Source organism: Balearica regulorum, chromosome 17, assembly GCF_011004875.1.
Source record: "Balearica regulorum gibbericeps isolate bBalReg1 chromosome 17, bBalReg1.pri, whole genome shotgun sequence".
Lineage (NCBI taxonomy): Eukaryota > Metazoa > Chordata > Aves > Gruiformes > Gruidae > Balearica > Balearica regulorum.
In genome coordinates, this window is record NC_046200.1 from 6,297,003 (window position 1) to 6,324,700 (window position 27,698).

Here is a 27,698-nt window from a genome sequence, read left to right on the forward strand (position 1 = left end):
ACAAGACTGGTCACTGTTGAGCCTTAGATCAGAAGTATATATGTCAACTGATATACTTGCAAGTTGGGAACTACAGGTCTCAAAGCATTATTTTTACATTATTTTTTTCTTTTTAAGATGACAAAATATCCTTTATTGCAGTTGTTAGGTGAAAACAGAAGTCAGCAGGTCATGGAGCCAGGAACTGACTCTCAGCTTACAGCCAGTAACTAAGCTGTATTTCTTTGCAAAATAGTCTGTACGTTCAACTTGCTCTGGACCCATTTTTATCCCTCCAGGCTGCATAACTGCTATTTTCTTTGAATGCAGATGATGTTAACGGAAAAATGCAGGGAGAAAAAGGCCCAGGAGTGGCACTTAGTGGAAAACTGCTGCAGGTAACAGCAAGTTACTCTGGTATATATCTCTGCACTGAATGCATACTGCATACTCAGAAATAACTTTCAAATTCTGCCTCTCTGGACTATCAGTGGCTCTAAGTCATAATTTATGGGCCAGAAGCAAGCTGAAACTTTAACCTTTTCAACCAGCAGCATGGTGCTTTAAAGGACAACTGGACTCAAAGTCTTTTCTCTGCACTTGAGAAAAAAATAAGCCTACTAATCTTTTAAGGCATTTACAGTGTGTTAGTGTAATAGCACACCAAGTAGACATCCTTAATTAAAAGACATTATTACCCTACTATAAATAGTTCTACTTTGTACAGAAAGCCAAAGTAAAAATATCATAGAGATTATCAGTTCATTAATATTTCAGGCATCCTGTTGTGTTAATTTAACAGTCAAACCCTGAGCAGTGTTTCATGCTAAAACGTTTCAAAAGCAGGGTTCAGCTGTAGTCATCTCTGGGTAACAGCTGGGAGAATGCAAATCTTGGTTGCTGTGAGTTTGCTTTTGTCAGTGAACTAAGCACAATCAATTTCTGTTCATCTACCAAAAAAGCTATAAATATTTTAACTGTGTGCATTCATTGCTACAAAACAGATCATGATACAAGTGTAAATATCACACAAACCTCAGCCTCCAGATATGCTGGCAAACCATCAATGCATTTCTGTAGTTTGCTGTCACTGAATTTCATCCTCTAGTGGGCACGGAAATGAAATTATGGTCATGTTCATACACTACAGGCACAACATGAAAATTTTGCCTATGCCATCCCTTGCACCTATAATGTATTTTTAACTTGCAAGGCTAAAGCATGCAAACTGACCTAATACTATTCTTGGCTAAGATGAAGATTTTTGATTTAGGATTGAATTTCAGCTTCCCTGACCATCCTATTTTATTGACGGCCAGCACTCCCAATCCAGCCAAGCTCCTCAGTTTACAAGAGAGAACGCATCTAGTCCAGTATCTTGTCTATGACAATGATATTAATCTGCTCCTGCAGAAGTCACCTTCCTTGCGTTCTCCCAAAACCAAACAATCCCCAGAGCATCTATCTCAATCATCACAGGCTGTAACACAGACAGGTTTAATAAACCATAATGTCCAAGGCTTAGTATGGTTTCTATTTTCCCCCAGCATTAAATGGGAAATTACTTTTGATGACTCGTGATGGTCTTGGTCATCAACATAAATGTTCATTTCAGAATTCTGCTACAGTTTGATCTTCATGAATTTATTACCTAAATTAGCTTAAAAACCGTAACAGTCCCATCGATCCCAATCCTGTGTATACTTATGTCTATTTTTAGATCTGAGCACCCAAAAGAGAACTACTTCTATTTTAACTTAAGCAATTCTAATGCTTTGATGAATCAAGAAGAGGAGTTCAATTGCTCAGCAACCAAAGACCTGCCACCCAGCTTTGGTCTGACAGGAAGCAATGTGTTTCCAAGTATAAATCATGCAAAACATGATATATCTATGCAAAGAGAAAAATGAAAAGGTGACCTCTAATTGCCTTATACGTTTTATGTAACTGCTCTCTCTAGCTTTGAAATGTGAGCAGTTATCTCAAGTTCATTTTTGCTTAATGTATTCCCAAAAAACTCCTGAGATTAATACAGTGTCAAAATTTTAAAATACTCACTGATCCGCACTCCCTTTTTGGTATAAGTGGCTGATAGTACCCTTTTCTACAAGGATATCACTGAACCCACTAGTAAAGAGCAGAGCCTCTCAGCTTCAAATAAAGCGAGCACATGTATTCATTTGTAAACATATCTGAAGCCCTTAGAAAAATGTCACTACAAATATTAGCAGCTGCCTGTGGCTTGTTAAGTTCATGCTGCACTGACTCCTAAACCTGACATTCACCACAACTAAAGTTTATGTGACATCACTCACTCCCATGCATCTTCGAGAGAAGCACAATAATAAAAGATTCCCTTCACACAGAATATCTGTATTGCTCTCTCAGCATATTATAAATCATCTTTGAAACATGTCCCTTACAGTGTAGATCAACTGATGGTACTTAAGGTGGAAAAATAATGCAGAGTTTGAGAAAAACCCCAGTATTAGTCACATTAAGATACTTTTCTTTTTTCTTTTGACTTCTTTCTTTTAACTGTAGTTTGGAAGAAGAGAGACGTGACTACTCAAAACCAGTAATATTTGCAAGAGAAAAACATGGCACACTATTATAGTAACTCCCATTGCTGACTGATTTCATGGGCATTCTTTTCCCTTTCTTTCAATGGCTTTTGAAATACAAGCATCAGCCTCTAATCACTTCAACAGTTACTATTTTATTTTGCTATATAACAGTGAAAAGTTTACATGCTTTTATAAAAACGCCCTCTCTGGAATGACATGATGGGAAGATTCTGGGATCTCTGGATCTAAAAGCAGAGGCTTTGCTGCATTTTAACTCCTCAACAGAGAACAGTTCATTTATTGCTTTAGCACACTTCAGCAACTAGAGGGAGATATAGCACATTAAGTGTTTGGCCTGAAAAAAACTCACTCAAAAGGCCTTTCCCAAGTAACAAAGTCGTCAATTATCTAATAATATCTAATAAGTTCAAGCCACCATCTAGGCAGTATCTCCCAACTCCCACAGAACATACACAAAGTTCAAAATGCAACCCTTCGTAGCAGATTCTGTAACAGCAGTACCGCTTATCTCCCAAATGATTTAAGACAAAAGAGTAAATGCCTGAGCTGATGACATTTCTACTGAAACTATAAATCAGCAGCATCACAAACAGTAGACATACAAGCTTAACTCCCTCTCTACTCAATCAGCATTACTGTCCTGCATATCTCCTTACATATAAGTCACACAAGCCGAGGAAGAAACCAGAACTAATTCCTGCATCTTTGCTGGAACCGAATCCCAGCAGGGAGTCAACTAAGCCACAGCACAGTATATGCTATTGAAATTTCACTCGCCAGGAGTCACTTGTATTTGACTGTCCCTGCTTCAGGGGCATTCAATGCTCTGAAAGTCTGAACATATAAGGAGCCTTTTACTTGGCCTTGATTAGATAGACTTGGTTAGATGAATCTATAAGGAGAGATGTTCAAATTTTTCAGGTATTGCCATATACACCCAAAATTATGAGATTATCCATTAAATGCACTAATTTATTTCAGCTCTAGTTTTCAACACCACTTCATGTTCTTAAATAGTGGGAAATGACTGGTAACACTTATCAACATTCCTAATGTAAAAGCAAGTCCAAAAAACCTTGGACTTTCCAAAACATGACCAATTTGTTATCTTTACAAATTCAAACTGTTTTTTAGCCAGTGTTGTTCACACCAATAAAAATAAATTACTAACAGAAATATTATAACTGGACAAATTAAATACAAATGGAGATTAATCTGATAAAACACTTAATGTGTGATCTGCGATGATGATAAGCATGGCTTTCCCCTGTTTATCTACCAAAAATGCTTCAGTCCTTACACAGGAACAAAGAAGAGAATAACACAGGACTGGAATTAATTTTAGATACCATAAAGCAATCTAATAATCCCCAGTCTGCTCATGAATGTGACAGAAGCTACAGCATAAAGCTAAAGGTTAGATTAATTTATCTAGAATTTTCAGAGAAACTTAACTGGTGAGTTTTGGGGTAGGGAGAAAAATATCAAACCTGCTGGCAATGTAGAAAATTCCACAAAGGCTTCCTTTTTTTCTCGTTGTTCCAGGGGAAGCTGCCAGGGCATCTGATGGGGCTTTGCCACGACCTTCACCTTGTAGACCATATTGGGCTTCAAATTAAAAAAATGGTACTTGTAGCTAGCAGCCTTGACAATGTCAAATTCTTCTTCATTAAGAAAGATCACATGACTGTAATTACTATTTGTAGGGAGCCAGGACAGCTCAGCAGAAATCTGGGTTATATTATCCACTTTAAGATTAGAGGGGGCTACTATGACATCCTTCCCAACTAACAAAGTGCACTGCAGTTCATCTGAGTTACCCTTGTTTGTAATGCTCTGAATTGATATTCGGTATGTACAAGTAGAAATGTTAAGCTTTTCTATAAGAGCTTTCGTTCTGCTTCCCAAGGCTACGTTCATCCGTATTTCTTTGTCAACCAGAACATTATAGCTGCTAATGGTTCCCCATCCGGGTGGCACTACTGGTGGCTCCCAGCCCACAATGACACTTTTGGCTAGTTGTTTAATAAGGGTGATTTTTCTAGGATAAGGCACAATGTCTTCTCCAATTTCATCAATGTTCACATCCAGAGTCCCTCCGCCATTGCTGATTACACTAGAGTCTACGTGACTTGGTGGACTTATCTCCAAGAGATCTCCTTCCAAAGTAGGACCCGAATGGTTGATAAAATTCTGATCTTGTTCACTGCTTAATGTGCTTGATAACCGGGTCTCATTGTCTTGAACAAAATCTACAAAATTTGAAGGGACTAGTCCTCTTTGTCCATCTAGAAGTTCCCCTAGTGAGAAAGAACAATGCCATTAAAATCCTTGAAGGAGCCACGTCGATGCCTTGCAAGTGGACATGTTAAGGAAGAAGATGATACAAGTGAAAACCATACAGAACCAACATTCACAGTTTGAGATTGTAAAGGCTCAGTAAGGCAAAAACCAGAACTGCTAGTAAGCTTTCTTGTCAACTTAAATCTTGCCAGCAGGAAAAGCTGACAATATAAAATATCTTATAATTAGCTATGCCTGCAAGGACCAGCTTTGCTGGTGCAGAAACTCTGTTAATCAACACGATGATGATGGGGTAATTTTAGCAACTGATTTGGTAGTAGATGAAGGAAAGAACTGGGACCGTGTTTGACAGATGAACTGATTTGAATCTGCATGAATTAGCATGAATTCACAGATTAAAAAAATACCTTCATAAAAGCCATCTTCGTCCATATCTCCATACACATAAAGATATTTTCCTGCCGTAAGGGGGAGCTCTGCTTCTGGATTTTCATTTGGTCCATCAAAAGGGTTGTAACTGCAATGGAGTACAGATGGAAGACATACGTGTTTGCTCACAACCCTCACACAGCTGAACAATAATCAGAAAAAGGCGTACAGTTCTAAGGCTGCACAGGAAGGCAATTCCTCAGTTCAATCTTTTTGCTTTCCTTCTAAAACATATATTCTGAGTGGAGTCTAAGTCAGTTTGTTATTGTGAACTGTAACTGTATCACCCACGGGCTGCCATGAAACACAACCTATTCGCTTAAGCATTATACACTTAAAACCACATTCTTTTCTGTAGAATTTACTTACACATTTCTCACTTAGGTCTCTTTCAATACACTGGCCAAAATATTCTTTATTTTTTAAAGTGAATTAAAGCAATCTCAGTTGTGGGGATCTTTTCCAGTCCCCATATTCCATTTGTTTTATGTGGTAGTCTTTTACACGAGTTTAACTTCAACAGAGACAAGTTAAATAAAAACAAAAACAGTGAGTTACAGCTAAAATAAGCCACTCAGACAAAAACTTCTTATAAAGTATTTAAATCCATATCCATCCTGATATAAATTGTTCATCACTGAAAATTTTTTCGTGACAATACCTTATATCTGAAATGTTAATGTGCAAAGCAAAGATGAGAGGAACTTTTAAATCTTTCTTGCATTGATGAAAAAGCAATTTATAAGAACAGATTGAGACATCCTTTATAAAGCAGGAGGTACATATTCTCATCTTATTTAGAAATTGAAGGCTACAAATACAGTGGTGGGTAAAAGAGCCATGCCATGTTAAACTTTCTCTGACAATTATGGCACATGGAAATGGCACTATTTTGCAGCTAGTGCAAACAGGAAAGGGGTCTGCTATCCATAACATTGGTTCCACACAATAATTCAGTGCATGAATAAAAGTGAAGAAAAACCAAATGTTGAATATTACAAATATGTATTATATGTGTAATGAGCTGGGTTTTCTACCTATAACGGGCAATGCAAAGATGGACTTTCCCAGAATATCTCTGCTTTGAGGTATTGGAATTCTGATCATTATCCATCTGTAAAGAGAAGAAAAAAACCGCAACAATATGATTTCAAAAAGATGCACGCACTGTTTACCTGACACACAATATAAATCAGACAGGGAACAGGCAACATATAAAAAAAAATTAAAATAATTCTAACATGGAACAGAACTGATTAATTTTACTTAGAAGGGCTTAGGCTAGAAAGGAACTGCAATTCAGATTCTAACACAGCAAAGAAATTGAGCTAATTCCTTGACATCTTGCTAGGGATTCAGATAACTTGTCTGAGACTGGATGTTGGTTTTCCTCAAAAGCCTGCAAAACTGACAAAGAACCAGTAGATCAGTGCTTTGTCATTTGGTCAGTGGAGATGGCTGAAGGAGGTGTGACACTGACCACACCACTCCCTTCCATGCTGCAGACTAAAGAAACAGGCACGGCTTAACTATACCAGTTTCACTGACCACCTCACCCTCCTGACTAAGCTTTTACTAAAGTCTTCATTAAAGTACAGTAAACTTAATTACTCCAAGATGACCTTTTGTAAGTGATATGCCTAGAGCTTCTGGGCATAGTACAGCTATATGATCACACAGACAACCTAGGGTGATACCCTAATATTTTAATCAGAAAACAATAGTAGAAACCTAATACCAGTGACTAAGTACTTGTGACAAATGCTGACTTTAGAGCTGGTGCAAGTTTGAACTTCCAAACACTTGGAAACAATGAGTATCACATAAAATATACCCCCTTGCCCATCCAATCCACAGCAGCAGCATCTGTTGAATTCCATCCTTTTCACTAACTGAAAGAAGTAATATATTTCCTCTGAATTTAACATCATATTTAATTCAATTCTGCAAAGCCACACATTTATTCCATTACAGATCTGGTCTACAAAACCTGGAGATTAAATTGTGCTGAATCAACACAGACTCCACCTGGTTTAGCTCTGCACTAAGGCTCTCACTGGTAAAATAGTAATTCTTCCTGTTTTGCTTTAAGCCTAGTAGAGTTTTTAAAGTGAGAGATGTACTTCTCTCTTCCAATTATTTTACAGTTTGCTGTGAAACGTTTTAGTAAAAATGAAAAATTTCCCCTCAGATTGAAAGAACTTCAATTAAGCTAGAAATACTAGCTTTAACAGTGGGATCAAATAAGGTAAGTTGTCCCAAATTGATTGAAACTTTACAATCTGGACAGAGTGAATATTGAACTGCAACTTTCAGGCCTAAACAGGTCCCAGCTTGGTTCCTGGTATGGAACCAAAGTGCACCAGAGAAGTATTGAGTCACGTCACTTTTCTTGTGAATTAACTCTTAAGAAGTAGGTTAGCTTGTTGAGTTAGCACAACACAAACTATTCTGCCAACACTCCACTTCCAGTGAGGACAGTAATAGTCAGCTAACAGGTATTCTCCTCTAGCATTTGGGGATGCAGGCAAATTTTCATGGATTATAGTCCTGATTCCTTTTTATGGGGATGTCACAAAGCTCGTAACTAACCCAATAATGCTTATTCTAGAAGACTTTGTTACTAATAACAATCAAGGAAGTTGCAGATACATTTTTGCAGAGTATCATTTATTGTATTTCAGACTTCACAGCATTATGCTCTATTTTTAGATTTTATTCATACACTCTCCCCCTGAGTCTGGATACCTGTAGAAAAGAACGGAGCTTAATTTCTGTGAGCTTGCATAATGTAAGTATGTATTTCATAATTACACTCTAGATGGCACACAACGAACAATTCTGCAAAAGAGAGCTTGACATTCTCAGTGGGAGATAACTCAAAAATAATAGAAAAAGGGAATTAAATTTGACGTGCACTTCTTCTGTTCCTTGCTGTTAGTTCTGCTTCCCTAAGTCTTGTTGCTAAGCTGCTTTTTCTGATTTGACTACTTCAGGCTGCTTTTTCTATGGCCTCTTCAAAAAGCAGTGGATGTTCCCACTTTTCAGTAATGCTGCTACACATAAATATATACATATATTTATTTGTGAATAATCCTTAGACATGCCCATGGAATGCCTACTACACAAGAATTTAATATTTTGTTGAATATCCTACACCATGCTCAGGCTTGTGAGCCATTTAAAAACATTTTGATTCTATCAACTTTCACAGGTTCAGTAGCAATGAATATAAAATAGATAGAAAGCATGCACATAGTTTCAATTTATTTACGTCCGTAAAGATTAAGAATGGGATTCAGGACTGTAAGGTGAGGGGTAAAATCTGAAGATTATTTTCTCATGGCTGTTTGCCCATATAAAACTGGCTTACAGTATTTACCAGAAAATAATACCCTTCCATAAAGTTTTCAAAATGTGTCCTATACATCCTTATATTTAATATTTGTCCTAAATATCAACATCCAACTTGCTATGGCACCTTTGTAAAGCTATTCTGAGCTTCCCAGTGACTTTCTACTAGAACTCTACTAAAAACCAGAAAACCTTTCTAAGAAAGGAAGAACAGAACCTTTCAAAAGTACAATTAAATCCAAGCTGTAAAGCTGAATGGTGGAAGAGTTTAGTGATGACATCCCACAACTTTCATTTCCAGGTTACAGGCTCAAAATCAGTTGAGGAGAGTGTGCTGGAAACTGCTGTTAGCAGGTGATATTAGCCTAGTTGTAATGAGAAGATTCACATGTCATGGAAACCAGGCAAAAAAGTCCTGCAGAATGAGCTACTGCTCTGTCAGAGTATACCTGCCTGGACAGGGCACTGCATCGAATTTCTCTTCCATTTGCCTAGGCTGTATCAGTCACACCTTTTGGTAGATATAATAATAATAACAAACCCACATAACATAGACATTGAGCCAAAACAGAGACAGAAATGCTGACTTACACTTCTTCTTATGCACAGAAATAGTATAACATTCTGAATGCATCAGTGAAGGCTAAGGTTTTCATAGAAGCTTGAGGTTCTCACACCCCCATTTTTTATGCTGTGTAACTAGGATATCAGCTGAGACTTTGAAACTATCAGTTAAATTCCCACTGGTCATGTTCCCAAGTTATCTCAGAAAATGAGACCATTCATGTCTTAACTTTTTAAAAGCAGGTGGATCAATCTGCATTGGTGCCCTGGAGAAGAGAGATCTTGGCCCCATAACATAAACTTTCAGTAACAAATTTAAAAAAGACTTACGTCTGAATCAAATCTGCATCTTGGAGTAGCAGATCTTGACTTGGACAGGAATGTAGGTTTGACAGACAATTGTTCTGGTTTGTCTCCAGATATCTGAAGGGGTCGTATAAACTCTGAAATCACACAACGACTTCCAGAAGGACTTTCATGACCTGACGGTGAACAAAACACATACGAGAATAAGTAATTGTTCTCAAGCAGAAACGCTGCCAGCTAATAAGCAGCAGTGAGTTATTTTCTCGTCCTGTTAGAAATCATTCTAGAAAAAGACTAAGGTAGTTAGCAGAGCATAAAGGTAGCTAAGCCTACTAGTTCCCAGCCTTTTGGTAAATTATGTAAGTCAACAATATGTAATGGTACATAATGTAGAAAATGAAGGTATTTAAATTAAAAAAAAAAAAGTTAAAGTTTTCCCTAATTACAAAAAAATAAATCCACTTTTGTTCTGAGCATTCCTGATATCTTTGGAGAAGTTATCTGACATGCTGTTTAACATGCCCAGCACTAAAAACTGCTGTTAGAACTCTTCTATTCCTTTCAGGTACTCTGTCATATACTGGAAAGTAGAATCAAGTCATGCATTTATCTTCTAAGAAAGTGACTGAAATGCTAATAATTTAGTTAGCAGGATATTCATTTTGAAATGAAGGGAAGTGGTTTGGCTTTTTGCAGGGCAGTAAATTCCAAGATTCTTATTTCTTAAGAGCACCTCATTAATACCAGTACTAAAACACATAGTTTGATCACAGTACCATCTCTCCAGTTTCTATAGACTGGAAGACATAGATTATGAAAAAGGAAAAATCATCAGAAATGCTTTTTGAATATTTTTATTGTGCTTTTTTAAAGCACTTAAACTGTCTTTTCCTTTTTATTTTTATACTGCACATTTAAAGGACCTAAGGAGGCAGCCTTACAAGAGGCCGAACACTGACTCAAGTGAAAACCAGGCCTAATGGTGAGGGGAGACAAGTAAAAAGAACAACTTCATTAAGGTTGCAAGAGAGACTAATAAAGTGTAATATAAAATACTTCTACATTTTTCCCCCTTTTATTGTTAGTTTAGTCCTCAAACCATATGAAAACAAGCAGGAAATTGTAAACTGAGCCTAATTATGCTTGCAGCATCAGCAGAAGTTATAGCAAAGCACAGACTCTAGGGCATTGCTGACACAATCAGATATGCAGAGTGCCTTCTGCTTTCTCTCTCTCTCTCGTTAACATAATGAGCCTATGCTCTAATTTTTCAGACCCTGGATATGTGTAGGTTCAGCATTTCCTCTCTAGTTCAGCCAGAAGTCTGGACAGCAATGTTTTGCTACTGAATTGCAAGTTTCCCAGACACACGTCACCAGGAATTATCAGTGGAACCTCTTTATTCATATTGCAGAGGAGAATAAGCTCCAAAACATATCATCAGAGGCTTTTTCTGGTGTGCTCCTTAGTCCAATATGATTAATTTTCTCTGTATCACTGTAATTTACAGCAGGACAGCTTAAGCACATTGACAGCAGGGAAATACACAAGTCATCATTCAAAAGATTAATTACAACCAGCCCGCTTACAGCAATCCCCAGGCTGGAAAAGGGCACATTTTTTATTCTTGGAACTTTTCTCACATATATAACAGAAAAGACATCCCTGTTCAGAAACCTTCAGCCAATTTAGCTCCTTCTGTTTGCTGTTAATGTGCTTGCCATATCAGCCTGTCAGCGCCAAGCCTATAAATAATTGGTCCAACTGTGATTATTCATTCAAAGGAAACTGTTGTTTGGTCTCATACCTCCTGGATTTTTCAGGCTTTGTTATTAAATTAGTTGCACTACATAGAAAATGTGAGAAAGATTCTTAGACAATATAGTCCTTGCTTTGCATACATATAGGATGATAACCAGGATAGGAACACACATTATCAAGAACTCCAGGAATATCAAGATGCTGGAAGATATTCAACTGCCTTATTTTTTCCACTTGTGAAACAGAGTACATAAAATTTACCTTGAGTCCTTAACATATAGGAGAGAAAACTGTGTGGCAGTTGTAATTGCATCATGCGACTGGACACATCTATGGCTCCAGATGGTGCTAATAACTAGATAGAGCCTACACAGATACCTCACGTCCCATCAAAGTCTACACCCATATCCATTAATGCATGTGGAAATACAGCTTGCGCCCCAAATCTAGCTACGCAAAATGGACCTGTCTTCCTAACCCGACTTACCCCTGCCTTCAGTATCCTCTGTTTCTCTATTCATTTGGCTACTTGTGCAATGTAACATCTCCCTGCTCAATAAAATCTGTACTGGCGGCCATCAACTCCTGTCTTGTTATGAAAACACGTGTGAAATAACAGAAGCTGATCCTCTAAGGCTATTTATTTCCCATGCTGTGGGACTGCTTTTATCTAGGACCACAATATGATCTATTTCTTAAAGCAGCTTAAAAATTACTGCATTTTCAAGGTATTTAATATCTGCAATGAAGAATAGATTTTTGGGGCAAGCCGTATCATACAACGTTAGCAGTTGGTTCCTGTGTATTCTGTACAAGAGACTTTTAAAAGGTGATGAGTTTCTTAAATACTATATGTAAATTCATGCTGATTCTATGTATGTAGAGCCACAGTTGGATTAAAAAAAAAATAAACACAAGCATCATCAAGCAATGCTTTTGCAAAAATTGAGATTCGCTGTGCATGAAGTACATCCCTTCTGAAACCTCTTGAATATCTGTATTCTCCTGATTATTTCTGCAGAATGTCTACTTTTGTGGATTATGAATACATAAGTACAGAGAAAAATGGCTGCATTTAAAAACTGGCCTAACTTTACCTCCAAAATAAGAAACAATTTCAAACTATGTTCTCTTGTTCATCGAAGGCAATTTCACTGATGTCACCGGGCTTGAACAACAGAATGTGGAGGAATCAGATCTACAAAGCTTGTTTTAAACCTTGTTAACTCACTGGAAACTAAGAAGAAAAAAAACCAAAACAAACAAACAAAAAAACCCTTTCCTTTTCTATTTGGATTCCAGAAAAAAATAAAGTTTAAAATGAAAAATACAAGAGGTCAGTTCATAAGACACAGCAGTGTCTAGAAATATCTTGGTTTTTCTTTAAATACTAGAGAAGAATGTTAGAAAGCCACAGAGTTTTTGTCTGTAAAGTCTCATAAAATCTGTATATGCTCAAAATGGCCTTTATTTTTCCATGACTGGCAAATATCTGTTAAGGAAGACTAAAGAACACCCTTTCAAGGAAAGGGGCAAGGAAAAGCACCAGACTTAATTTAAATGTCTCAGTAGAATTAAAGCTAGCCATACTTGTAGTACAATTAGACTGTCAATTTTATTTATTGGAACTGCTGATTCATTATAGACTACTTAAATTATCTAGAAAGGCCCTTTAAATGAGCCTTTTATCTGATGAATAATAAAACTTAAGGTTTCTATATCTGATTGTGACATTATTATATGTTTAGAGCTAACTTTTTACATTCTAATCTATTCTGGCTAGGTTTATTTCATTTCCTGATACATTCAAACATCACCAATTAAGGCAAAGCAGCTGCCTATAAACTGATCTCATTTCCGTTATTTGCTTTGCTTTGAAAGCTGTCCTTGTGTTCCCTCTTGTGTTCTTTCTTCCTCACACATAATAAAAATAATTACACTTCTGGTTTGAAGAACTTGCTGTAGCATTACCATCGTTATTGTGAAATGGTTGATTTCAATAATTAGAAATCCTGCCCACTTGCTTAAACATTACTTTATTGTTATCAGTGCATTCATACTGAGAATGAATATTGTCCAAGGATTTCTGATGTTTATATATCAGTGCTGCAGGCTGTGAATTCTAAGTCACATAAAAATCAGTAAGTTATGAGAAAAGGTTAACAGAGCAAGGCCTTTAAATGACTTCAGTACAGATCTGGCTGTGTTTTCTGTGTTTTTAGTCAAGGATTTCTTGGAAGATTTCTGTTTGTTATGTTTTGAAGGTTTTTTTAAAAGCTGTTTCCATTAGTATTTCAAGAATAAATATAAGTTAGTTTGGAGAGTTCGACTGAGGACCTCAAAAAGTTCAGTTGATTTTCATTTGAGGATTGGGGCCTATTTATATTGATTCCAGAGATACAGACTGGACCTTCACTAGCTGCCTAAAGGACATTTCAATACCTAATTACCTTTCCTTTAAAATTAATTGTTGCTTTGAAAAGCCTGTCCTTAGAGAGATGAGGAGCTAATCCTGTTGATACTAAGGAAATTTCTACTAAATTCTTAGGGCTATCAGGTAATGCCTTCTTAATTCTCCATTTAGTGCACTTTAATATCTCCTTAGGTAATACCTGCAGGTCCAGAAAAGTCTATAAAATAATATGCATCACAAGAGGCAAGACTGCAAACAGCTCCAATTTTGTGTTCAAAAACCCAAGGCATACAAAGTACAAAGTTACTGAAGTGAAATGAAGGAGGGATGTCACCTTGGTTCCTTTTGACTTGGTTTCACATTGAGTTTAGCACCCTTCACTGAAAATAAGTGCTCATCTGTAACAACAGGGAAATGATTTGTGATTTCTAGGCCCTATGCCTCAGAATTTTTCTAGAATGTTAGGAAGATGAAATAAAAAAAGTCAAGACTATTTCATTTTTCCAGTTCCTCTTCATACTTATTTTAAAACAACTTTAGGGGAATTTGTAAGTAATTACCTGACAAGTGTTCCTTTGCAGAACAAGTAAAATCATTCTAGCATGGGTGATACTGAGCTGGTGAGCACACTCCTCAGCCTTGATAACAACATAGTTATAATACACAATCTAACATGTGATTTACATGCAAGTTACTTTCAAGTGTCCTCAGGTAACCGCTTGCCTTGATCTCTGAAATTTTCTTATGAATAATGAATTGTTAACAAAGTTGTGTACTTAGGATGAGCAGTTGCCTCTGGCAACAGGAGATGACCTTGTGAAAGTTCAACACAGATCCTGGAAAAACATACTGTGTTGAAGATTCTAGGCACTATAAGTGTAAGAACACCAATACAGTTGTAAATTACCTTTTTTTTTTTTTTTTTTTTTACTTTACACTCTGCATCTATTAAAATGCAAATCAACAATATTTTTGTTGCAACTTTTCTGTTCCTAAAACAGGTGGCAGTTACATGTTCAAATACTCTTTTAAAAACAGTTAAAAATTTGAACGCACCTTTGCAGAGTTTAGTAAGCAACTGTAGATATTAACCCTATTCAGTTCTGTAAAATATATCCCATGATACTCCTTCCCAACCAAAATCACTTTGTGACAGAATCTGTGCTTTTGTAGACAGTGTTTGCTTCCATTGAATTTTTTTTTAATGTTTTACTTTTAAGTTTTTATGGAGAAGTGTATATTTTATGTTGAACAAATGCAACTAAATCAAAAAACTTTTCATGTTTGTCAAAACATTCCATTCAGGTTTCCCATTTTCTACCCAGCTCTGTTTACAAGTTTTGTTTATGTAAGCAGTGTGGGGGTCTCTCTGCTACTTCAACAAGATAGCAGACCAACTCCTGTCCCTGAAACAGTGAAGGTTTTACAACAAAGCCCTGTATATGCAGATAGTTTTTCTTCTTCCAACAGGACTAGATATTTACATAAGAAATACATCATTTTAACACTGAACAGGTTTCTCTTCATTATACCCAACAACAGTCACAGCAGTGACTGAATAAAACTGGAACCACCTCAGTGAAGGCTGAAATTTAAACAAGTCACAAACCAGGAATTCTATCCTCCATTTGTACAATCAAAGTCTATTTATAGCATTGAGTTGTATCTTAAAAGCTACAGGGCAGAACAGATACCTCCAAATAAAATGCTGGTCCTTACCTTTGCCTATAGAAGTGGCTATTCCATTCATTAACTGGGATAGAGATTTACCAGGAGAACCAGGGATATCTGAGGATGCCACCGAGTTACTGCTCAGGAGATCAATCTTCCCTGCTTGCTGTCGAAATTTCTCCAGTTCTCTGGACAAGAGGTTAAATTGTTCGCTCTGTGTCCGACATTTCTCCTCTAGCTCTCGGACCTTGGCCTGCACAAGCAAGACATAACACAGACATTTGACTGAGATCAGAGTGAGCTATGACTGCATCAGATTTTTCTTAAGTACCAGGAAGCCAGGATAGGCAAACTACTTGGGATAAACAGACCCACAGTCATACTTTTCTCCCCCTAAACTGTCACCCACATTTAGAATTACACTTTTTAGTAGCCCTGTAATATTGAGGTAAATTCTCCTTTCATCCCCAATTTCCAAAGTGGAAATTCCTCATCATATTTTTTTGGCAGTGCTAAAAAAAATCACTGCCAAGAACACCTGCAAATAGATCCTACAGTTTTGTTACTTCTACACACATCTGAATGTCACTTTTGTGCACTTTTCCACCTTTTTCTAAAGCTCAAGTATATTTCTGAGGTTTGCCCATCCTTGGCTATGAAGTTGAAGCCTCCTGAATTGTTAGATTAACATTTATGTATTTAAAACCACCACCAAAACCCGCCCCCACCATGGTTCATGCAGAATGTGGGTCTATTTACTGGCTCAATTCCCTCTCAAAAATAATGTTCCTCACTATAGGTGCCAAACCACACAAAAGTAATCCAAACACGGGCCAAGAGGAGACTGTTTGTAAGCTTGTGAGAAGTACCAAAATGGCAAACATTTTTGTTTTAATTTTGAGGCATCAGGCTTTAGCAAAACAGAACTTAGAAGATAAGCTTCTGTGCTGACTTGGGAAGTTTGCCGAGATACAGTTTATGAATTCCTGATGTGTAAAAATGGATGAGGTGACCCAAAGGCAAGATTCCCTGGCTGAAAGGAATTACAAAGGGCATGGGAATTCAGGGTTTCTTCTACGACTTTTACTAAAAACATATCTAAGAGTAGTAACACTAAAGCATGAAAAAACCTTTTATCCAAATCTGCACATTTGTTGCACCAGCTAATTTATGATATAATGTTTTCAGTATAATGCATTTAAATTTCAATCTGCATTTATAAACAGCCCGTATATATGCATACACTATCAGATATTCTTGAAGAGAAAACCCACAAATCTAGAGTGCCCAGAGAGTTAGGAAAGAGCATATGAACACCTGTTGCAAAGACTGAAGAATCAGCAAAGCTTCTGAGAATTTCATTTGTGAGGCCTGATTTTCACATAGGGGCAAACAGTTGGCCTGTACTCTGGAAATGTGCCATTTGAGACCTAGGGAGCACTCGTGTTTTATGCGCTGTGACCCAAACACTGCAAGCAGAAGTAGCTCAACAGAGGCAGTAACAGGCTCCTTATATGAAAAGCTAATGCATTATATCCTAATCTGATGCTTTATGATGAACAAATATCACTTTCCTTCATTAAAAACCCCTTTACAGTGTACGCCTAGTCAAACGTGTACTAACAAAGGAAGCCTGGATATCAATTAGATTCATTCAACTGTACTAAAGGTTTGTTCTTCTTGAAAGAGAAAAGTTTTTTGTTCATATAAGAAAAACCACACATATTACATATCAAGAAAATGACATATAATACATACCACCTATACAAAGATCTTAACACAGCTAAAGATAAACAAAACACTTGTAGTCCCCAGAAGAACACAAAAATCCAAATTTCCTACTACAGAAGGTGGTACTGTTTGTGCCTTTTTTGGTCACAAATACATTTTTCATGTATTTTTACAGTGAATTTTGAGGATATAATTTCTTTGTATTCATAAAACACAAATTAATTTAGTTCTGCTAAAGAAGTCTCAGGGTAACAATCTGACTATGAAACAGAAAACAATAAGACACAGAGAGATTGTGGGAGCTTTACACAAACACTACATGCTTTAATTTTGGGGTTTTTTGTCTTCCATCTTTTCACTGTGGTTTTGAGCAACTGAAATATAAGATTTTGCTACTTGTTAATTTGCTGCACAAATAAGGCATCTATGTACAATTTTAAAAGAACATTAAACAAACAAACAGTAAAGTGGTTTGGGTTTTTAGATCCCCTCTTTCCAAGGGAAAGTTTAAGGATGAGCTACTCAACTTTCTAAGAATATATACTGACCTTTCCCACAGGCAGTTATGGAAACTCTAGTGTAAAATAAAAAAATAAATATATCACAATCCAGACCCCAACAAGATGCTAAGACTGCCTTAAAAATATTTTTGAAAAAATATTAATGTATTGTTATTTATTAATTTAAAACTTATTTGCATTTCAGTATATGCTTTCTTCGACTTTTCTTTTGAGTATCTAGAATCTTCAAGTTGTTCTCTCATGTCAGTACAAAGCCTGGAAGAAAAATGCCTTTACTAATTGTTTTTAATCAAAGTTGTGAGTTAGAAGTGAGCACAAAGCTGATACTATATAAAGAAAAAATTGCCATAAGATCCACAATAGTACTAACAGGAGGAATCCCCATCCCCATCTTTGTTTCTTGACTTCAGGCAGGTGCTTAGTTTATTGCGAGCCTGCCAGACTCACCTCACTGTAAAATCTACTTATTCATGTATGTCACTGCAGAGCGAGGCATGTGCTCACGCTCTCAGAAGTACTGAATTTTCATTCTGTATTGTAGTTCTGCCCATATAGCCTATCCTAATAATGATGGCACAAAAGTACCAAGTCTACCAGATCTTCCTAAAACTGGATCTGCCTATAGCAGTGGTTGTATGAAAAGACATTCTCTACTGGAGACCATACCGAATGTATATCACCTAGGACTTGCCAAGTTTCATCTACAATACCTAGTGCTATTTGTAAAACTTAAACAGCTTCTTAAATTGAAAATGAAGCAGACTTCATCCTTTACAAGACGGTTATTGTTCACACAAGACAGATAAGATGACAAGCAACTTTCCAGGTGGATAGGCTTGAATTCAGACTAGTAATTAGCTCACATTCTGCTACAGAGATATCATTTCATAGTTTAACTGTTTATGTAGCAGCAATGGTTTTTAGTAGGTGGCTTAATAAATCAACCTTAGGTGAAAATACCACATAACATTATCTCTGTATTAACAAAGAAACAATCTGAATTCAGTCAAAATCCACACAGTCAGAAAGCTACAATCTTGAATAAACTATCAAACCATTCTTACTGGGCATGCTCATAAGAAATTAGCTTTCAAAACTAGTATGTGAGTTCTCATTAACTCATGCCATATTTGAAGATTAATCTCTTGTAGAAAAAAGCTCTGATTTTTGTCATTTGGTATTAGGCCAATAAATGCCAAGCATGCTTGCATAACAATGGTTCTAGCACACATTCCATGCAAGGTTAGGCAGGACTGTCATACTCATTTTAAAGGGAAAAGTGCAGGATTCAGGACAGGGAAAGGAGAATTTATGCCCTAAAATACCTGCATGCTGTCCAAGGTGTTCTGGATGAAGTGCAAAGCAATAAATTCCAAACAAGACACAGTAAACAAAGAGATGTGAAATAAAGAAATAAAAATAGTTTTGAACACTTTTTTACATTTCAAAGCAAAATATATTAGAACAGTTAACACGTGTAAAAACATGCATTAACGCAAACCACACTATAGAACATTTCAGAAATCAATACCACTGCTGATCTGAAATTGCAAAAGGCAGATTAAATAAAATGCTAAAAATTAATGGGCTTATGACAATAAAAAGCAAAAGCTTAGGAAACTTTGATGGCATTATGCAAATCGGAGGTGGCAGACAATCAGCTAAATAGGGATTTTGATTAGCTTGAGGGGGGATAAATAATCACTTGCCTGCTTTGTTTCTACTTCTGTTTTCCTGCATCATACACTTTCTACCAGGCATTAAATAATAATTTAATCTTATATTCTTAAAGGCAAAACAAACTTAATATATACAATTATAATGAAAGTCTGTAAGTAAAACACTTTCTGTGGGAATATTAACTTTTATAGATATAAACAGATTTTTAAAATGTGTATTTAAAGATGATCAATGCACCAGAAAAACCACCTTCAGTCAGTGTGTGATCAGCAAGTACACAGACAGAACGACTGTGAGAAGGTAAAAAGACTAGAAATTATTTTCTGCTAAAAACAGATTTCTAAATGAAATATTGACAATGCACTTACTATAATCAATCTATGGTATTGCATGTTCTTTATGATACGTATGTTAAGACTTAATAACCATATAATGATTTTTCTTTTCCTCAGACAAAAATGTTAGTTTGGTAGTTATCAGTGAAAACCTATTTTGTGTGAAAAAATGAAGAACAAAAAAGAGAAAAAGGAAATCTGGATGCAGTTAGTGTGCTAATTACTTGTACATCTGTATTTTCTGACACTTCACCTTATCCAAGTACATCAAATGATATGACTGTAACTTAAAGAATCTGTTGAGCCTGGTTTTGAAAAACTGGGGAGGAATTGTTTGCTTTAGGAACCTTCTTACAAGAGTTCTAATTTCTGTTACATATTGTTGTCTTTTGTCCTATTGTGCACAACACTGCGGGTCAGCCTGCATTTCTAAACAGCAGACGGAAAAGGGAATAAAAGGTTTTGTCAGCACCAGGCAGATATTCAAGTGTATTGATTTATTTCAATTCTCCTTTGATTTTTTGTGTTTAAATATGTAATTTAACCATAACTGTATGTACCCATTACGAAGGTTCCATTATTATAAGAGTCTCAGTTTAAAATCTCTAAAAATTTCACTCCCACCCAAGACAAAGAGGTTTTGCAAACCTTGCCCTATTCCAACTAAAACTGACAGGAAAGCTCATGGTTTTTGAATGGGAGTAAGAATTTGCTCCTATATTTCATGTCACTTCTATACAAGACACAAGCAATTCTGTATCCAGAAGACTAAATCACTAGATTTTTCTTTAGGATTAATGACTTGAAGGAAAGCTTGAAATGTGATTCAAAGTCCATAAACTCAACTGCTAATGAATTTACAGGAAATGCCCCATGCTAAGGTCATAACTGAGCAATTGCTACGGAAAACACTAAGATTTTTTGATATATCTTTATGAATGATGTCTGTACGTACAGGTATTTAGTGCCTTAAAAGTTAGTAAATCGAATCATGGGAATCATCTCTCAAAACTTAATTTATTTAACAGTGTTTATTTACTAAATCCAATAGGCACTGGCAAATTCTAAAAACATATTGCAGCATAGTTGGGAAATGCTAAGAAAGGCCCCTGCTGGTGATACACAGCGATAGGATTAGAGGCAATGGATATGGGTAGCACCCAGAGAAAAATTCTGATAGGATACAAGAACAATGTTCTTTATAATGAAAGTGCTCAAGAGACTGCCCATAGAGGTGGTCATATCTCCATTCCCAGAGATATTTAGAAATGGACTGGGCAAAGCCTTGAGCAGCCTACAGTAATGTTAAAGAAGGCCTTTCTCTGAGCAGGGAATCAGACCAGGTAGCCAGAGGTCCCTTCCAAAAAAAATTATTCTATGTTTCTAATTAAAAATTTGAATATGTTTCTGGTGCCCTTGATTTTCAAATGCCCAGTTCAGACTACCTTGAAAATATCTAGTATGTTCTAGTGTTCTCTCTCTACAACATCCTTTGAAGGTTTTTTGAAGTATCCAAATTCTTCCATTAGGTTTAAAAATTTTGGCTCTTTAACATGTTGCTTTATATTTACTAGCCAGTATTTAATTAGGACCTTACATAATTAATTGTTAGTTGCAGCTATATTTCCAGCCTAAGCAATAATAATTCTTACAAGTAATCACTTCCCTTCTATGTATCATAGTATTTAAAAAAAAAAGGTACTAAAATTTCCGTTCTATACAAAGAGAAATTGAGGTGCACACATCATTTCCAACAGCTCAGCTTAATGCACTCCTAACTGAATTATAATCATTAAAGGATGCAATTACATTAGAATAGAAAAAACCCTATTTGCCTACATATTTCTTGCAACTTTCAAAAAAGATTGTACTGTAAAGTTATCACATTCAGAACGGAGTCTCCACAAGCAAAGGATATCTTCTTACCTCTAGTAATTGAACTGCTCCTTCATGTTCCTTCTTAGCTTCAACCTGAGCCTTGTTTTTACAATTAAGAGAGAAAAAGAAAAAAGAAAAATCAATTAATCATGCCACATATAGTATGCTCTAACCACATAAAGTATCATATTGCATACTAAAATCCAAAGCCAATCACAGTCTTGAAGGGATGGCTCCATCAATATTACTACAGCGCTTTGGTTCCAAGCCACTGAAATAACTGCTTATTTTTAGGAGATTGAATCTCAGTGAAGCTTACCAGCATCGGTATTTTGTTGGACCAAGAAGAGCATGCTCAACACACTGCAAGAACACATCAGAAGTATCTGTGAAACCCTCTAAATTAAAACTGAAAAATGATCTTGTTATTCTACATTGCAGGAGGTTCGTAGTGTAGAAACCTACCATACCAGCTATGAGAAAGCAATACAAAATTAAGCTCATTCTCTACTTGCAGCAACAGTATTTATCATCTAAGTAAAAAGCTCACAACCACAAGAAAATTTGTCTCTGAACAGGTGTGCAACATTTAGGGTCCAATCACCTGAGTCAAAGAAGAAAAGAGGGAATCAATACGAACAGAAAATTGTATTTTATGTAGCTCAGAAATTCAGTTACCAAATTTTGGTTGGGAAAAATCTAAACCTTAAAACCAAAAAACCTCAGTAACTTTGTGTAATCCTCAGTTTATTTCCATTTATTTTTTCACTATCTTCTTTACTGAAGGTTGCTCAAGGTAAGCAAAACTTTATTAATTATTGTATCAGGCTGAAAGCAGTGTGATACACTAGCTTTGCCTCTTAGCTCCTTTTTACTGTAACCCAAAGAACACGTTCTGCACATTCCTCATCAGAGAAAAGTCTTAAAACCCTCCAGTTTAGCAGAGGGCAACACCTCACAGACTTTCTAACTTAATGGGCCAGATACTTCCACGATGGACACTGACTCAGCTATGTTAACTTCATTCTCCTCATCTATGAGGGCTACCCTACTCCCTTACTGGCTTCAGTGGAAGCTGAGTCAGGCCATAAAGTCACAACTGAAAACATTTACCCAAACTACACTGTCATGCATGGTAATAAAGGCTCCTTTGGTCCTGCAAGCACAATCATATTTCTTTCTGTACTACAGTAATAAGTCTTATTGCCAGCACCTGATAAAATATTGGCTCCAGGAGCATTAGCTAACCTATGATGACAGGTAATAGAAAGCCTTGTGTTATCCATCATTACAAGTTTAATAAAATCTACCCAGAATATGAGTTCTTGATAAATGATTAGAAAACCTGCATCAATAGCTATCTCTCTTCTACATCGAACTGTCTTGTAGTAAGGCTTTCTTGGAGAAAATGACTATCTGATTCCCTATCAACACAAAACCTTGATGAACAACATTATATTCTTCCTTTTAGGCTGAAAATCTGATCAGTCTGTACATATATTAAAAACACAATGATTTTTTATTTATAATATCAAAATGTGACAGCAAATACATCAGACTGTACCAGTAACTTGCTTTGTTTTAAAGTGCACATTTCTGTGGTTCACCAGCAACTTTACGACAGTAACAAGTTTATTCTGTGAAATGTCATCCTGTTACTGCCTGGAATTACTACTTTCATTTCATGGTACTTTTTCAAGTAATTAGATCACTCTAATAAAAAAAAAAAAAAGGAAGAAAGAATTTAACACATGTATTAGGTATATTGGGAGGTCAGCTCTGGATGAAATGTGAGCCAGTGATTCCTGTTTAATGATGGAAGCAAAATATTGTAGTTACTTAGGTAACAGATTTATTTAAATTGTTTTTCTGACAATATACACTGCATTGTAATGTTAAAAAGGAGATGTGTTGGATATGAGCAGTCTAGACACTACAGCAGAACAAATTAGCCTGTGCTCATCTCCACTACCATGCCTAGAGAACTACAGGTAGCTTGGGTATCTCTCTCCAAGATAGAACAGTAGTCCATGTAGACATCCCCCCAAAATCTTTCAATGTTTTGAATACTTTACCTCTGCTACCCATACAGTGTACTAATCTGGTCTTCATTCTTATTCTATAGCATTAATAATAGCATTACAGAAGCAACTAAGCATCTCAATCAAGCTAGGATCGCAACATGTCACAATGGAAAAGAATCTGAGCTTGGAGCAGCTGAAAATATTTTTTTTTTTTTTAAAAGCCCTTTTTCTTTTTAAGTGGTATCTAGAATGAATATCACATACAGATTTTGTCAAGAAATGTGACGGGTAGAATGCTCATTTAAGTTGTCACAGATCCTTATTATGAAAGACAATAATAATTTTAAAAGGCACAATAGCAACTTAATCACAAAGAATTAGACATTTGAGGGTGAAAATGAGTGTCTGTGCAAAGTCCTAGGAGGAGTATTTCAGGCTAAGGAATGAAACCACTAAGAAGGATGAATTATTTCTTAAAAGCTTCTACTAAATAATGCATAGATTAATTGTTATGGTGGATTTTAGTATAGGAATTCTAAGCTAAAATTCTAGTGGAACTTAGTGGTAAATGACTATTAGATAATAATTTTTAACATAAATGATCTTGTATTCCATGCTACTTCAGCTCCACTGAGCAAGAATTTAATCACTGACTACAGATGCTGAGCTAGTTGCATTGGGTAAAATAACAAATACAATACAACCTCGTTTATGCTCGAAGTCTATCACGCTATAGCTTAGCAAAAATGACTAGAGAAAACAGTATTACAGAGATTTGTCTCCTGATACATATCTGTAACAAAAAGACCCATGTAATGTGGATTTATTGGAAGAAAATGACAACAATTAGCAAGAAGAAAAGCTGTACCTTTCTTTGATTTCTTTGCTTTTCCAAGACATGTATGTCCAAAATTTATGTGGAAGTTCAAATAATAACAGCTGAATACAACTAGAAATGGCATTTTGAAATATGCCTAAATTGATTAATTGCAAAAGGCTAAAAGAAAATTAACTGGAAGATTTAATTTGGTCAAGTGAAGCTTTCTATTTCAAGCAAACTATATTTAGATATATCTTTTTATTCTGCTGAGAATGTCCCTCCATGCCAATTCTCTACCAAATTATCAATAGCATTATTGTTTCTGTGTTTTGATCTAGTCAAGCAATTGGAAAAATCAACATTAGTCTTTAGACAACTACACTGACTTTGGTAAGACTGAAACTCAATACCATGTTTTTTATATTGTAATAAATACTGAGAAGTTGCAGTGTGAAAAAAGTCTTAAAGTGATTTGTGAATTACAGAATGAGCTTGGAAATGAGGTACTTAAACAACTGTTTAGTTTATGAAAAAGTTTAGTTTATGAACTGTAATGTGTAAGTACCTTGACAAGGACTTATTTTAATCTAATTTAGTGGAGAAAGGTAGTAAGAATTGCCAGTGTCTGGATGATGAAGCCAAAGAAATTCTAAAAAAACATTAATGTGTCAGTGAGAATGATTAACTGTTCCAGCAAACTGACAAGGAAATGGTGGATTCCTCATATTTTGATAATCATGAAATTAAGACTGGATTCTTTCCTGGCATTTAAGGAATGCACAAATATTCCCAAGGCCAATACAGAGAGAAGCAATGGAAATATAAAGGAAATACATGTATTTGCATCACTTTTCTCCCTAATGGAAAATATGAGGGCTTACGTATATTGGTGTCAAGTTAATCTTCACTGGCATAAACATTTATAAGTCAATTAGTACAGTCATGTAAACCCAACAGTAAACATCGACTTGTTACAACTGCACCAGCAATCACGCAGAACAATCCAGAACAGGAACTAGTTTGCCAGTTGTGGTTCAAGTTCCTTTAAAACAGACGTGTTTCATGATCTGTGCTCTGTCACTGCAATTTGCTATTTCACCTGACTTTCCTTTTCTCCACTTACCTTCTGCAGGAGTTCAATTTCCTGCTGTTTGGCGTTGAGAACAGCCAAGGCTTGCTCATGCTCCAACTCCAGCTGTTGCCGCCGTTCAGCAGCCTCTCGCATATGCTGTTTCAAAGAAAGCAGAAAAACTATCAGGAGACTTGAACATATTCTACCTGCAGCCAAACATGCTGCCATTCCCAGGCATGCAGATATTCATCTCAACATAAGAGCTCTCTGGTATCACTGATAGGCAAGCTGAAAACTGAATAGGATTTTCATTCAGTCAGTACTTAGGGGCATATTGCCCATGGTAAACTCGGGCATTTTGACAGCAATCTCTTTTAGAATATATGACTCTGTCATTGCCAGCAATGTGGCCTCTGTGATGCACAAGTGAACAGTACCCATTTTATCCATCAGGCACACATTTCTATGTGTGTTGTGCTGAAAAATTAAAGCTTGGAAAAAAAATTAGCTTGACAATTCCCTAAATGCTTCTTTATCTAGGATATAGTTTTGTGATTGGTTTTGCAAATGATGACCCAAAAGAAATAGCTTACCTTTGCTAATCTCTCCCTATTATTTATAGCAAATTATAGCAAAACTAACACAGGTAGATTTGGACAAAAGTACATACAGTACCCAAAACCAACTTTTAAATTACAGTTGCTACTAATGATTCAAAGCAATATGAGAAAGGTTCTTGGGAAGAGCACAAGCTGAACAATGTCAAGATACCCTTTGCAGATAGAAATCTTTTTCATTACAGGTTAATACTACTCTCCCAATATCATTATAACTTCCAAACACCCTGTTAATAAAAGGGAGTTAAGAAAGTTCTCTTTATAGATTCTGATCTCTTCTCTGGGGAACTGGTATTAAAGATTTTTATTTTCCAAATTACGTACTATTCCCCTAATACTCTCAGAGCAGAGGCACAATGTCTTATCTGCAGCACCACAAGTTATTACACACAAACCTATTAGGAATCAGCACTTGGAAACACAAATACAAGACTAAAATTGACAAGAAAAGCCCAAAATATCTCTTATTGTGTACAAGAGAAAATTTTATCAAGCATATTGCTAAACTTTAATGAGCTGTTATTCTCTGCTACATGTTTCTCATAACAAAGAGGGACAGCACAGTGAGGCTGGCTTCTCTCAATCTGGATATGTTTGCAAAGGAAGCAGAAATGTCTCCAATATTCCATTTGGATCCTGCTTGGAATTTATTTATTTGATGTGTTCATTAAAAACAACAAAAAAAAAATCATCAAAGATCTTTCCGATTGATCAGTTTTGACTCTCAACTATGGCTTGTTTTCGAGGAGTTTTGTGAGGACTTAGTATTTTGACTGTAGACATTTCTGAACTGTGCATAGTGTAAAAAAGTTAAATGCTTCTGTTCATGGGTAATATCTATTCTCAGTATTTAATAGTGACCAAAAATAATGGTTCCGATTCTCATCTCATCTGAATGCACATAACTATTTTGCTAACCAGTATTACTCATGATTTAAATTAGCATGAAGCTACATTTACTGAGCTCAGCAGCTTCCATCAAATCTTATGTCAAACTTGACACTGATGGAGCATCAGCACATTTCTTATATTCAAGAAATGGTGAGGCAATCAAGTCATTCTCACACCTTTAAAACCTTTAATTATCAGGGGAAAAAAAAACCCACTCTCAAGATTTAGTGCCAGATTTGGTACAGCATATTTTGATAGCATTAAGTTTTTACTAATTTTACAAAAGCTACTACAGAACATTTCTAGTCCTTTGCAGAGATCAATAAATAACACCGTGACCATACAGTGAATCTATAAAATGTAATGAAGAAACAGATTGTGATACATGATCTGTGATTCTCCCCAGCTTTTAATTTCTCTGTTTCCTAAAATATGTATATAATGATCTACAGTTCACAGATTTTAAGGTCAGAAAAGGCCATTTGGTCATTTATGTTAACCTAAAAGTATCTCTCAGTCATTTTAGTATTGTCATGATCTACTTAGTATTTAAAACAGCACGGATCTCTTCACCCCAGCATCTGTCTCTCCCTTGGCACAGCAATTAAATCTCCCCCAAACCAGAAGCAATTCCTCCCCTCCCACTCTGCTCACAAATCGATTCTGTCTGCAAATCTGTTTTGCGCTTCCTGTCTGCACATCAGCTGCTGCCATTTCTTCTTCCAAGCCTGAGGGGAATAGGTTAGGGCAGTGGAGGAGG

General features: G+C 36.1%; 1 protein-coding gene across 15 annotated transcripts in view; it reads right to left on the minus strand.

Annotated features, from left to right (window-relative positions):
- The window catches only part of RIMBP2 (RIMS binding protein 2), a 172,953-nt gene that overhangs the window by 32,583 nt on the left and 112,672 nt on the right, over window positions 1-27,698 (minus strand). For all 15 annotated transcript variants that reach the window (XR_012838130.1, XR_012838131.1, XM_075769526.1 and 12 more), the window contains 7 exons: window positions 25,482-25,586; window positions 21,563-21,613; window positions 15,418-15,622; window positions 9,549-9,700; window positions 6,338-6,414; window positions 5,279-5,388; window positions 4,058-4,867 (listed from right to left, as the gene is read on the minus strand). Coding sequence is in view for 13 of the 15 variants with exons in the window: in XM_075769526.1 (XP_075625641.1) it covers window positions 4,058-4,867; window positions 5,279-5,388; window positions 6,338-6,414; window positions 9,549-9,700; window positions 15,418-15,622; window positions 21,563-21,613; window positions 25,482-25,586 (1,510 nt within the window). In the remaining 2 variants the exon portion in view is untranslated. The remainder of the gene's footprint in view (window positions 1-4,057; window positions 4,868-5,278; window positions 5,389-6,337; window positions 6,415-9,548; window positions 9,701-15,417; window positions 15,623-21,562; window positions 21,614-25,481; window positions 25,587-27,698) is intronic.